Source organism: Delphinapterus leucas, chromosome 1 (assembly GCF_059928025.1).
Source record: "Delphinapterus leucas isolate spDelLeu-1000000601 "Yukka" chromosome 1, BTC_Dleu_Yukka2, whole genome shotgun sequence".
Classification (NCBI taxonomy): Eukaryota; Metazoa; Chordata; class Mammalia; order Artiodactyla; family Monodontidae; genus Delphinapterus; species Delphinapterus leucas.
In genome coordinates, this window is record NC_143129.1 from 94407120 (window position 1) to 94421192 (window position 14073).

The 14073-nt window shown below is 41.8% G+C and overlaps 1 protein-coding gene across 1 annotated transcript; it reads left to right on the plus strand.

Moving 5' to 3' along the window:
- GNAT2 (G protein subunit alpha transducin 2) lies at positions 1 to 8718 on the plus strand. The gene is made up of 8 exons (XM_089918490.1): positions 1 to 441; positions 2096 to 2138; positions 2441 to 2582; positions 3323 to 3480; positions 5377 to 5505; positions 5737 to 5866; positions 7567 to 7720; positions 8260 to 8718. The coding sequence occupies exons 1-8, from the start codon at positions 258 to 260 to the stop codon at positions 8448 to 8450; spliced, it is 1131 nt and encodes a 376-aa protein (XP_089774616.1). The 5' UTR covers positions 1 to 257; the 3' UTR covers positions 8451 to 8718.
- The last annotated feature ends 5355 nt before the right edge of the window (positions 8719 to 14073 follow it).

Below are 14073 nucleotides of genomic sequence, written 5' to 3' on the forward strand. Positions count from 1 at the left end.
CTAGATATAAAGGCTACAATCCCTAGACTAAGTAGGTCTCTGGCTGGGGTACGTAGCCTCAGGCAAGACAGGCAGGGTACAAGAATATAGAGCCCACTCCCTCACCCAGCTCCCTACAGGCTGGCTTTTTAGGAGGACTAAGAAACTGATACATGATCCCAATTTACTTTTTCCTTATCTTCCATCTCTCAGATAGGAAACCCTAGAGGAGAAGCTTAAGGGCCAGAGGAAGCCACCAAGGAGGAGACGGCAGAAAGATGGGGAGTGGAGCCAGTGCTGAGGACAAAGAACTGGCCAAGAGGTCCAAAGAGCTAGAAAAGAAGCTGCAGGAGGATGCTGACAAGGAAGCCAAGACCGTCAAGCTGCTATTGCTGGGTGAGCGAGATGGGAAGATGGGCCAGAGAAGGAGAAGGTACTGCTCCTTCCTGCTTATCCTGGATGGTAGGTGGGTTCTAGCCCACTGTGTGGGGAGGAGGGATGGAAGGTCATTTTTCCTCTCCCCATCCAGTCTCAGGATAGGGGATCAGGAGCTCTAGGGCTGAGCACAGCCACCCCAATGAGATGCAGAATGCCAAAGTTACTCTGGAACTGTTCTGCTCTTCCTTGAACCAGGAATAGTGTGTGAGGGCCAGGATGCACCCACCCATCTCCAAATTTAACCAAACCTAACACCTAACAACTCAGCAAATATCATGAACTCTGGGCTTGCAGACACTTACTGAAGCTACAAACAGAAACTCTGAGTCAAGGACTCAGAAGAGGACAGTGGACTCAGAAGTCCTACCATATAATCAGTGTCATGTAGTGCCAAGGATCGGCCTAATGGTTCTTAGCAAGTATACTGGTTCCTTCCCCTTGCTTTCAGTAAAAAAATTTGTAAAAATATTAGAAGTGGGGAGCCCTGAGTGGGGACGAATGGAGTCTGTAGAGAAGTCCTTTCCTGGCTTTCTATTCAGCAGCTGCCTTATCTAAAGCCCCTGCCAGATGGGAGGCTCAGCAGCTTGATGAGCTCCTAAGCAGATCACAGGTTTGTGCTGAAAAAAGAAAAGCACCTCAGGCGGTCAGAAATTGATCATGGCTGTAAACAGAGCCAAAACAATAGAGTTTGGGACACCTGGCTTAGGAAGAAACCCCAATGGTAGTACAGAGGTAGGCAAGCTGGAGCAGGTAGGATCTTTATAGCAGAAGACTGGCTGGCTGGGCTGGGTTTCCAAACCTGGGAACTAGAGCCCCAAACTAAGGCACCTCCTTTCCCTCGGCCGATCTGTGGCAGGGCCCTAAGGACACACTAAAGAGCACATCTCTGTAAGCAGACTCCAAGGAGCCCAGGAGGCTACAGAGGGGAAAGAGACGGCAAGGCCCCTGAGAGATCTTTTAAGCCTAAGCAGCTTTCTTCTATATTCAGGGTAAGAAGCTTAGAGGGACCAAGCACAGGATAAGTGGAGGGGGGGGGTTGGTTTAAGGCATCAGGGATAGTATAGAGTGGGGGAGAGAGCTGAAGGGTATGCGGGTCTTTGATAGAGGGAGAGTGGGGTGTGAATGAGGATCTAAGAACATTTTAGTCAATAATGGAAACAGTAAGATAACGAAAAAATAGTATTTCAGTGAGGTGATCCAGCTTTCTCCAATCTCACCCCAAGATCACTCTCCTGAGTAAAAATAGAGTACAAATGTGTTAAAGGAGTTCCCCTGAATCTATCAGTGGTTCTCAACGAGATCTTGTACATCTCCACCCCCACCCCAAGACACTTGGAAATGTCGGGAACATTTTTGGTCGTCACAGCTGGAAGACTGGAGTGCTATTGGCCTCTGCCAGGAGTGCTGCTAAACACCCTACAATGCACAGGACAGCCCTCCACATAAAGAACCATCCAGCCCAAAGTGTCAATAATGCAGAGGTTGAGAAACTCTCCTCTAATTCCAGATCAAATGGCCTGAGCTCAAAGCTGGCAGAAATTGGGGCAGTAATCATCCCTATGTGTTCTCCCCTAACAAGGCTCCCAAGCGAGCAGTGGCTTAGACTTCTCACAGGCCATCTACTGGAGGGTTGGGGAGAGCCGGTGGAAATCTGAAGCATAAGCATTTCTCCCTGCAGGTGCTGGGGAGTCAGGAAAGAGCACTATCGTCAAACAGATGAAGTGAGTAGGAACAAAGCCCCAAAGGACTGAGGTAGGGTGAAGACGTCAGTAGAGCCAGTGGAAGCATGGAGGATAAAGGGCTCTTTATCTGGGTTCTTAAGGAACCCAGGTGTAAAGGATATAAAGGATCTTATTCCCAATGTCCCTCATCTGCATGCCCCGTGTCCCTCACTCTCCACTTCGGGACAGCAGTAAGAATAGAGAGATTGGGTTTTTATGACCCTTTAAATCCTCCCAGAGTCCCAATCCCTTAGGTCTGGTTACTCAGGTCCAACGAAGGGCTGTGTGTCTCCTCCTTGCAGGATCATTCATCAGGATGGCTATTCACCAGAAGAATGCCTGGAGTACAAGGCCATCATCTATGGGAATGTGCTACAATCCGTCCTGGCTATCATCCGGGCTATGCCCACGCTGGGCGTTGACTTTGCTGAAGCAAGCTGTGTGGTACGTGGTTAACGCTATGTGGTTAAGGGTGGGAGGAAAGGCTAATGAGGAGAACAGGCCAGTGGCCGAGCTATGAGGAAACATGGGTCATAAAAAAGTTTATGTAGCTAAAATCCCATTTGCTGAGCTTTAAATCTTTTTACTTCAGTCCTAGCAAAGCATGCAATTCCTACCTTTATAATAAATGTTGATTTAAAAAAAAAATCTGCTCTCAGCTTCCTCTGCCTTTTGGTCTTATTTTACCATTTAAATTGTTCCCCTCAGGTTCTTTGCCCTGGCTGTGGAACTTTTATAAGCCAAATTCCTAGTTCCAGTTATTGTCCTTTTCCTAGATTTGAATCATTGAAAAAACAAAGGTGAGAGGTTCCTGTCTATCATCTTGTCCATTTCATGATCAATCTGGTCTTTAAACTTCCAATCTCCCTGCAGCAGAGCACCCACATTTTGTGGCAGGACACTCACATTTGGACTAAGGATGGAAGATGGAAACACCACAGAGGAAGCCCCTGGGACCTCTGTTATCCACTAGATATCCCAGGACTGGATATATTGGCCACCCTCTGCATCTCAGAAGCACCCTCAAAAATTAATCAGTGTTTATTTTAGAATCTTTGCTGGACACCATCTCCACCTTAGGCTTTGGTTGCAATGCAAAATGCTTTACTTTCAGCAGAATTCCCAAAAGCCTCCTGGAAAGCCATTACTCCCGTGTAATTCTCATCCTGGTTTCTGCCTTACAGGATGATGGGCGACAGCTCAACAACCTGGCTGACTCCATTGAGGAGGGCACTATGCCTCCCGAGCTGGTGGAGGTCATCAAGAAGTTGTGGAAGGATAGTGGGGTGCAAGCCTGCTTTGACAGAGCTGCAGAGTACCAGCTCAATGACTCGGCATCCTAGTAAGACTCTGACTGGGGAGGGGGTGGGATGAGGCGTCAGCAACCTTCTAGGAGAAATCAGAGCCAGCTGAAAATTTTAGGCACTGACAGCTGGAGACCCAAGGACTGAATTCAGGCTGCATGCCTGTCTTATTAGGCTTGGGCAGTGTTTTACTATGCTTTGAATTTAATGCCTTTACATTGGGACATTTGCCACAGTTCCCACCACTCTGTATTGCTTTACACTGGTTCACTGCAGCCTACAAAGCTGAAGACTCAAAATTCAAAACAGAGGTGCTCTGTTTAACAGCCCTCAGCCCCTGCCTTCTTAAATCAAACACGTAGCCTCTCCTTTCAGAATCATGAACACTAATACAGCCCTGCAGTTCTGCCACGCATTCTCCTAGGAGGCATGATTCATCATGGCCCTCTCAGGGCTGAAATTTCTAGCTGGCAACACAGGCTGTACTTAAGCCACTAGCCTAAAATGAAAATCTCCTTCACCCACAGCATCTTATGTCAAGGTGCCAGGGCACAGGACACAAACTGCCAGGGCAAACCAAAGAAAGTTGGTCAGGGATTAGAGAGTACCAGCTATGCAAAGTTGGTCCCCAAAAGATAAGGTATGCAGAGTTTATCAATCCTACCTCAAACAGCATGATATCATAGATGGGCATGAGCTTCAGAGGCAAACAGACCTGGGTTTAGCCCCCGTTTTATCACCTAATCTTATAATAAAGTTATCATTTACTATCCCTGGAGTGCTCACTCACTCAGGCCTAGGCAATGCTCAGTGCATTAGGTACACCTTTTCAATTAATATGCCTTTATGGTAGATAGTATTTTTTATTAGTCCTATTTATAGATGGAAAACCTGAGGTTCAGAGAAGAAAATTAACTTGCCCAAAGTCATATAGATAAATGGCAGAGGCTGGATTGAAATCCAGGTCTATTTGTCCACAAAGTTGAATGTTTTTTTACAATATACCACAATGCCTCTTGTCCCGGACAAGTTATTTAACTCTTCTGGATTTTTCCTTCATCTGTAAAATGGGATATGAAACTTGAAGGTTTATGAGGTTAAATGAGAATTTAAATGTGAAAATGTCTGGCATATACTTAATTTGCCCTCCCTCTTTCTCTCAGTCCTCTCACTTCACATCTGCCTTTTTTTTTTACTTTTTAATGGTAACTATCAAACAAATACAAAAGCAGAATAATACAATCAATCACCTGGCTTCAACTGTTACCAACCGATGGCCACTCTTGTTTCATTTTATCTCCATTCCCCACTGGAATATTTTGAAGTGAACTCCAGATATATCATTTCATCCTAAAAATTTCACTATGTTATCTCTAAAAAATAAAAGATTCTTTAAAAAAAAAAGAATCACAACATAATCATCACATCTAAATACTTAATAATTCCTTAATGTCATCAAATATCCAAGTCAGTGTTCATTCAATTTTCCCCAATTATCTCAAATGTTTTCCCTTCAACTTGATTCAGGATATAAAGGTCCATGCACTGCACTGGTTCACATCTCATATATTTCTAAAATCTCTTTTAATCTACTCCTGCTTCTTGATGGAATTTTGGCACCCATTTAAACCACCAAGTCTCATTCAAGGGTCTAGAAAACCTTGTAGTCAGGTGAAACACAAGGAAAAGTTATCTGACTTGACTTAAATGGGACAGAACCTCTGCCCCAAATGGGCTTGTCCCTCAGCCCATCCCACACTTCCTTTCGTAAGGACACAAGAGGGTTTGAAGGAAAGACTCCTATATTTAACAATATGAATTCTAGGCTGGTTCTATCACTAAGTTAGCTATATGCCTTTGGGTAAAACCCTTCACCTTTCTTGACTTTGGCTGTGGAAAATTTAATATTATCAATGCCAATCACTTTTTTCCAGCTACCTGAATCAATTAGACCGAATTACAGCCCCTGACTACCTCCCTAATGAGCAAGATGTGCTACGATCCAGAGTCAAAACCACAGGCATCATTGAGACCAAGTTTTCTGTCAAAGACTTGAACTTCAGGTGAGTACACGGTTCCCTGGGAGCATGTCAGATACCCAAAAAGGGACACAGGTATGCTTCTTGGCTTTCACAAAAGCCCAGTTTGACTTCCTCCTACTTCTCCCCCTTTCCTTTCCACTTCCCATCTTACTGCTAACTGGCCCCAAAGTTGCCACCTCTGTGGGGTAAACACCAAGTGCATGTGGGTCATACATTAGGTATACGTTTGAAAACAGGTGTTTCTTCTCTCAGGATGTTTGATGTGGGAGGGCAGAGATCAGAGAGAAAGAAGTGGATCCACTGCTTTGAGGGAGTCACCTGCATCATTTTCTGTGCAGCCCTCAGTGCCTATGATATGGTGCTGGTGGAAGATGACGAAGTGGTGAGTGACCTTTGCACCAAGCAGCTTTGATAGATAATTCCCCTGTGACCTTTCCTCTAAACTTTGTGTCACTCCATTACCCCAACTTGGGTGATTTCAGCTAACACTAATAGTCTAGCAGTCTTCTAGCAGACCAATGTCTCAAGCAAATAATTCTAAGAAAACCTCTTCTTCTGCAAGTTCTAGGTTAGCACTTTAGAGCTCCAGATTTACTGAGAGCTTGGTCTCCAATTAGACATCCAAGTATTACTTGGGACATCAAAAATCTCATAAGAGAAACTGAGTATTAAAGGGATAAGTGATCATTAACTTCGCAATGCAAAGGAGTTACTTAGTAGTCTCCCAGGCTGCCTATGGTAGTAAAGGATAGGAGGTGAAAATGATAGAGCAGAAAGAACAACGTACGATGTGTATGCAACATGCAACATGATAGAGGGGTTGCATACTAACCTCACTTGGAAGCCTAAATATATACTCAGTGTCAACAGGACTACAGAGAGACTGGCAAACCAGTTTTCTCACATGCCACTTAAATTGGCAGCTGGAGAACTACCTGAGGGTGGTTCTCTTGAGCCTGTGGAGTTTTACAAGACAGGAGCTCTGCAGGAACAGTGTCAGCCCACCCAGGTACCTTCCAAGTTTAAGACAGGGCATGTCAAAGGCCACCGATGGAAAAACTGGAAAACGCCAATTTTACACATGCATCTGCTCTGTAAACGGAAGCCCACAGTTTACTGATAGAAGACAAAGCTTCTATCCTTCTATTCCCTGCTCCAGTTCTTCTCCCTTCTCCTTAGTAGTTCAGGTTCACATTAGAGCACTCTGAATATCTTCTAGCCAAAATGTCTTAGAGGGCCATTCATTTTCCAAGATCTCTTCCATCTTTAACCTTGAAGTCTAGAAGGCCTTAAAGGGTTTTTATAGGAGTATTAGCAATGAGAAAAGGCTACTAACTAGTTTTATTAGGTGAAAAGATTGAGCCCAAGTCAGCTAATAGCACACTTCAAGACCCTAAAGGTCTACTCCCGAACAATAGGCTGGTTTGGGGCACTAGGTAACCTCTGGACTCTGCAGATTACAGCACTACTTCTCACTCATTGAAAGTGGCAATCAGAGAAGAAGATAAGGCAGAAGTGCTTGTGCTGTGGCACTGGGAAATTCTTTAGCCCTTACCACTTGGCACAAGGGCCAAATAATCCCTATTATGTTCCTGCCTGAACTGAGATCTTGGACTTTATAACAGAAGCCTATCAAAATCATCCTGGAGATGTATGTGGACATGTTAACTTGGGCCCAGTTTCAACCCTGAATCAGCAGCCCTTAGGGATATCAAAATCCTAAGCTGTGCCCTGGTTGCCAAAGATCTGCATAACATTTACTGTACACCTATACACCACCTACTATCATGGACACTATACATACATGATCTCATCTAACCTTCATAATAATCCTGATAGGGAAACTGAGACTCAGAAAAGCTCAGGACTTTCCCCAAAATCATACAGTTGTGATATAAAGAGGATTAGAAGGAAGTCAGATCTCTTTGGCTCTACTCTACCACACTAAAAAAGAGAAAAGCTGTTCCCCATCTTTCCTTTTACATTTGGAACACTGGTTTCTTCAAGGGGAGCAAGAACAGGAAGTAGACAGATATCCCATAAGCCCAACCTGATATCTCTGATGGTGTTTCCTCTTAATAGAATCGTATGCATGAGTCACTGCACCTGTTCAACAGTATATGCAACCACAAGTTCTTTGCGGCTACTTCCATTGTCCTCTTTCTCAACAAGAAGGACCTCTTTGAGGAAAAAATCAAGAAAGTCCATCTCAGCATTTGTTTTCCAGAGTATGATGGTAAGTGCCAGGGGCTGGAGGCGATTCTTTCATAGTAATGACAGGTGGCTGCCTCATTTCCTATACCAAGGAGACATAAAGGAACTTGTCTTTAAGGAGTAGTAAGTGAAACTCCTCTACTTTGCCAAGTTGATGATCCCTTATCCCTTTAATATTCAGTTCCTCTTATGAGCTTTATAATGTCCAAGTGATATTTGGATGTCTAACCCGAGAAAGTTGAGCATTCAGTTAGAGGTTTAAATTCAGATGTCTCCAGAATAGAGCAGACATTAGATTCAGGAGACCCACCGACTTGTTCAGATGGTAACTGCCAGAAACCAAGGGTGGAGACATAGAGACACCTCTCTCCTCAATTTCTTTGCTCAACTCAAGTGAGAAACACTGGAGTGCAATAAAGGAGAGGGCCCTCCCTCTAAAAATAGGCCCCCAACTGCAGCTGTCTAATACAACATTTCGAGGATCAAGTGAGTCACTTAAAAAGTGAGCAACTAAGAAGGGTTAATTTATCCCACTTCTTCACTATTTTTCTGGAAAACCAGGGAACAACTCTTACGAGGATGCAGGGAATTATATCAAGAGTCAATTCCTTGACCTCAACATGAGAAAAGATGTCAAAGAAATCTACAGTCACATGACCTGTGCCACAGACACCCAGAATGTCAAATTTGTATTTGATGCAGTTACAGATATTATCATCAAAGAAAACCTCAAGGACTGTGGACTCTTCTAATTCTCACCATTCCTCAAGTATACGTTCTATAAACAGGTTCAGAATCTGGGTAATTTCAAGCAGAAAATTTTAGGTCAATATACCATGACAAGAATACATCCATTCTCCCTTGGAGATGGAGTAGGTATGATTGCAATTGTGTCTCATATGTTCTTTTAAAAGTGGGATAGCTAGTACAGTTTAAAGAATGCAAGGCCAGGAGTCAGAAGACCCAGGTTCCAGTACTGGTTCTGCAACTTACTACAAAAATGTAAATATTTCATTTCTCTGAGCCTTGAGTTCCTCATCTATAAAATGAAGATAACTTCTCTATACTACTTCACAGGGTTATTCTAATGATCACAAACATAACTGAAGGAGGGGAAGGCACATAAAAGCTGTGTGGTTAGTGACAGAAAGAAATCCTATATAAAAGCTCCCATCTATGAAATTCAACACCAGGTTTTTAGATGAATTATCCCAAACAAAAAAGCAAACCTTCCCTGCAGTCTGCAAAAAAACTAATTAAAAACAGAACCTCACTAAACCTACCACCCCTTTTTACTAACAGACCTTTATGTGCCTTAGCTCAGAGACCTGAATCACCAGATAGAAGATGTGAGTTTCTTAGTTTCTAAGGTACACATCCAGAAAGGCTTTTTTTTTTTTTTGGTCGCTCACACCGTTTGCAGGATCTTAGTTCTCCGACCAGGGATTGAACCCCGGCCCTCGGCAGTGAAAGCTCAGAGTCCTAACCAATGGACCTCCAGGGGATTCCCAAAAATGATTTTTATTAAGCACAGATTATCCCTCTGCTCCCAAACTGCCAAAAAGACTGTGTTCCCTATATCTCTGTAAGCATAGGGATACTTATCCCTGTAAGTAACTTTATCAGCTATACAAGACACGTTCTGAATAAACTTGGAGGACAGAACACACTCCCACTTGGAGTATTAATGATTTTATTGCTGCCACTTCTCTATCACAGAATTTAGAATAAGTGAGCAATCCTAAAATCCTTGTTTCAACCACTACATGTTTCAGGAGAACAAAAAAGGCAGCTGTTTTGCTTTAGGCACCGAAAATCTTCGCAGTTGGGTCCATGAGATGCCTGGCTGAAAACAACATCTGCCCAAACAGGCCAACAATTAAATTATTCCCTGAACTCCTTTGGGGGGAAACAAAGCTTGTATTTATCTTGACAGGAGGTGGTGAAGTCAAGTATAGATTTAGCATTTACAACTACTAGTGAGGAAAGCTCTGGGCATCCAAGATTTAGTATATAAAAGAAAGTGTCAATTAAAATGAATATCTGCTCCTTGCCAAAAATACACATTCACACTTAGGCTACTACTAGCAATATTGATACTAGAGAGCCATATGAGCTTGAAATACACTGAAGAATACATTTGCAGCTGTTAAAACTGGATTCATTTAATAGTCTTTCTGATTCCTTGAAGAGAAACCAACTTGGGAGAATTACCAGAAAAATAAGGAAAACTACTCTGCCCACTGCCGATTAAAAAACTTAAGCCGAAGAAAAAAATCTGGGTAAGACTTCTTGCATCCAAGCACTGTTCAGGGACTATACTAAAGGGCACGCTCCAAAGATTAACCTCTTTGCTTTAACTCAACATATAGGGGCTTTGAGTCTTTTTTTTTTTTTTTGGTATCATAGATCCCTCTGGCAGTCCGATGAAACCTATGGACCTCTTCTCAGAGTATTTAAAAATGCATAAAATAAAACTCAGAGAATTACAAAGGAAACCAACATACTGAACCCAGTTTTATCTTTGGAGTTCTGAAGACCCAGGTTAAGAATCTTTGCTATAGCTATGATTTTATCTATTCAGGGCCCAGATGTAACTTTTCCCATTTATTCTACCTTCAAGTAGGGTAGCCCCACCTACCCCCAAATCATGCCAGATTATTTGCTTCTTTTATTCACTTTTCCTTGATCTTTGACTCTAGGCAGGAATTGGCTATGGGCCAAACTGTAAAAGCCCAACCCAGGCTCCTCAGTTATTAATGTTCATATAGAACCTGCCCTACAGTACTAGCATGAAAACAAAGCCAGTGGGACAGGTCTTCTGGTAGAACAATCTCTAGCAGAATAAAACACGGCTGTATTTTAGTTTTCTTTTGCTCTGGTAGACATCCCAACTTTTAACTGGTTTATAACAAATTCACACAAGCCACCCTATATGCACTTTGCAAAAAGGTTACCTTTGAGGCTGGATGGGGAAGTAGCAGTACTTAGAGGCAACACTTCTACAGCTGCTTTACTGAAGTTAGGATATGGTTATTCATCTTACAATATTTTCAAGCTAAAACTCTTCTGGTGAGTCTACACAGAATAAAAACAGCGGGCCTTGGTCATCCATTCTCTTGTTCCTTAGAACAAAGTCAAAACAATTTCCTGAAGCTCTTAGCCAACACTGGGATGTTCTCTGAGTAAAGGTAAGAGGACTTCAAATGTTCTGGATAAGCTTCAAAAAACAGGCATTAATCCTTACCACAGCTTTACTGTTTGTCAGGCCCAGAGATGGTTCCCAAACCTCATACTATTAGAGACAACTCCACTGGTACTTCTCCTACCCAACTGGCTTATTTTTATCTCATGGACATTTTGATTGTGTGGATGAAAAGTTCTCTTTGCATAAAACAGCTGTTAGAAAGCTTAAAACCAAAATTATGCCATACACTCACTCTGCTGTCTATATCTGTCTTCTTTTGCTTCATTTTAAATTTACACTATATTGTTGAATTTTATATCATCAGAAATTGTTTTTTCATAACAAGATAGGTCAGAAACTAATACTCAACCCTATTTTCACATACTGCAATCTTAATTCTTAAAACGATGAAGCTAGAAGAAACTTAAAATATTCCAGGTCCACTAGCAACTTACAGATAAGTAACTGAGGCCAAGGGAGGTGGAGAGTCTTCATCAAGATCACACTGCTAGGAAGTAGCAGAACTAGAACTCCAAAACAGGTCTTCTGAATCCAAAGCCAGTGGTCTTTCTATATGCACCGTAATACCAACAGCCCACCATACACTATAACATCAAAGTCAATTTTTTCATTCTCCTAAGCTCCTTCTATTCCCAAACAAATCCTTGGTCATTTTTAAATTATGCCATCTCTAAATCATATTTAACAAAATCATCTCCACACTAAATACAAATTGGTCTCAAAATGGAATGTGAAATTAGCATAAAACAGTAAAAGTATAAATAGCTTTGTTTGTTTAAGGTACAATTTTCTGTTCTTAGAGGGCAGAGACTGTAACACACTTCCCTTGCATTGCATGATTAGACATTGATGAAAGTAAGCCAAATGTAAATTAAGTTCCATTTCATATAAATCTGATGACAGTTGCTTTTTTTTTCTTATAAAAATGATTGACTCAAAAGGACAAATACAGTATGATTCCACTTATATGAAGTACCTAAAGTAGTCAAATTTATAAAGACAGAAAGTAGAATGGAAATGGGGAATTATTATTTAATAGGTATGGTTTCAGTTTGGGAAGATGAGAAAAGTTCTGGAGATGAATGGTGGTGATGTATAATGATGTGAATGTACTTAGTACTACTGAACTATACACTTAAAAATAATCAAAATGGTAAATTTTATGTTATGTATATTTTAACACAATAAAAAATGGAAAAAATATAATTGGAAATGTGCTTTTATGTTTCCGTCAATTAAAGGAGGAATAAAAGCAGCACAAAAATTCAGTCTAAAAATTCAGTATAACTATAAAAGACACATTTACTTGTAACAGTTCTTACTCTGATAAAAAAAATCACGTACCCCAAATAGTCCAAATCTGGGTGGCCCCATCCCCAAGGTGAAAAATAACAGCATTCAAAAACCACTCTATACTTGGAGATGTGCCGTAGACCAAAGTGTGCTGGCCATGCTGGGTGGAGAAGGTGGTGAAGGGTGAAGAGCTCTTACCTCCCACTTCCCTCTCTACCCGGCACAGCGCCCGGAGCACAGATTCCAGCAGGACTTCAGTGTTGGGCCAGGGACTGCAAGTGTGCCAGAGCCTCTGGTGATCCTGCTAGGTAAACGCGTGAAGACATCTCTGTGAGGTCAAACAGATATACTGCAGACTGCAGGAACTTTTCTTTCCTTTGGTCATGGAAAAGTAAGCACCAGTTTGAATAGAAAATAAAGAACTGGATTTAAATGCAAAACAAAGACCTTTTCACCCTGCTTCGCAAAATATAGGGTAATTTGTAGTTGAACTTCACTTCAGGTTTTCGAAATGAATATGGGAAAAGTGATGCTGAGAAAAGACAACCAGCTACAATGAATACATTTGTTGGTATTGTCTTAGGTTACCGTTTTTGCAGTGGAGTACAATCTTGAGTATCATAAAGAGTATTTACAAAACACTTTTAAATGTGTTATTTCTATTTGATCAGAACCATAGAATATCACAGCTAGAAGAAATAATTTAGTCTGTCTTTAGATGAGGGATATAAGACTGAAAGACTTCATAGCTAGCTGGAAGCAGGGAAAAGACCAGAACCCAGCACATCAAGCAACTCTCCAACTTCATAAGAGGCTGAGGACCTTCATCTTACATAAGCAAGAAAAAACAGGTAATTTCTTATGATTTGTTATGTCTACTGGGATTTTCTCTTACATATAAACAAGCCTCTCGGTAAAAATGTTTGGATAACCCAAAGGAATATGGCTGGGGGGTGGGGGTGGAGGGTAAGAAGACAGGATAAACCAGGTTGTACAGAACTTAATATGCCAGCTGTCAAAGATCTCACAGCTTAGTGAACGCTAACACACTGAGATGGTGTACCCCAGAAGTATGTTTACTAATATTTGATTATTTCTACTACCATGTTGATTCCCACTAGATTTCAGGAAGGGAGAACATATACCACTGGGCATACAAAGATTTTATATTATATTTGACTCCTCAATCATTCCCCTTACCTACCCCTTCCCAAACCCTCTCAAGAAGACTTTCATTCTATAGCTAGCTTTGCTCTTTTATCTACCAACTGTAAATGAATATTCATGTTATTACACATAGTTACCTTTGTCATAGGATTTTATCTTTACTTTGGTATATCTTTCAATTTTCACTGAATAAATAAATGGAGTGAAATAAACAAAAGTTTGGAAACCCCAAGTTTCTTATTTTGCCTTAATCTTCTATAAAAACGAAATACTCTGTCTAAAATGTAGGAATGTTCTTTGACCAAACAGTCCTCATACTAATTTTCTGGGTGAAAGGCACTTCAAGTCATGTAGGTGCTTTATACTTAATAGCAAATAAAAAATAACTTAGTCATTCACTAGTGATTTTGATGTTGTCTACTATTTGGGTTGATCTTTAATATAAGGTCTATTCAGTTGTCCCCAAATATTGGCCCAGGTTAGCTGCATCAGAACCACCTGAGGAATTTATTTTAAAAATACATATTCGGGCTTCCCTGGTAGCGCAGTGGTTGAGAGTCCGCCTGCCGATGCAGGGGACATGGGTTCGTGCCCCAGTCCGGGAGGATCCCGCGTGCCGTGGAGCGGCTGGGCCCGTGAGCCTGCGCGTCCGGAGACTGTGCTCCGCAATGGGAGAGGCCACAGCAGTGAGAGGCCCGCGTACCGCA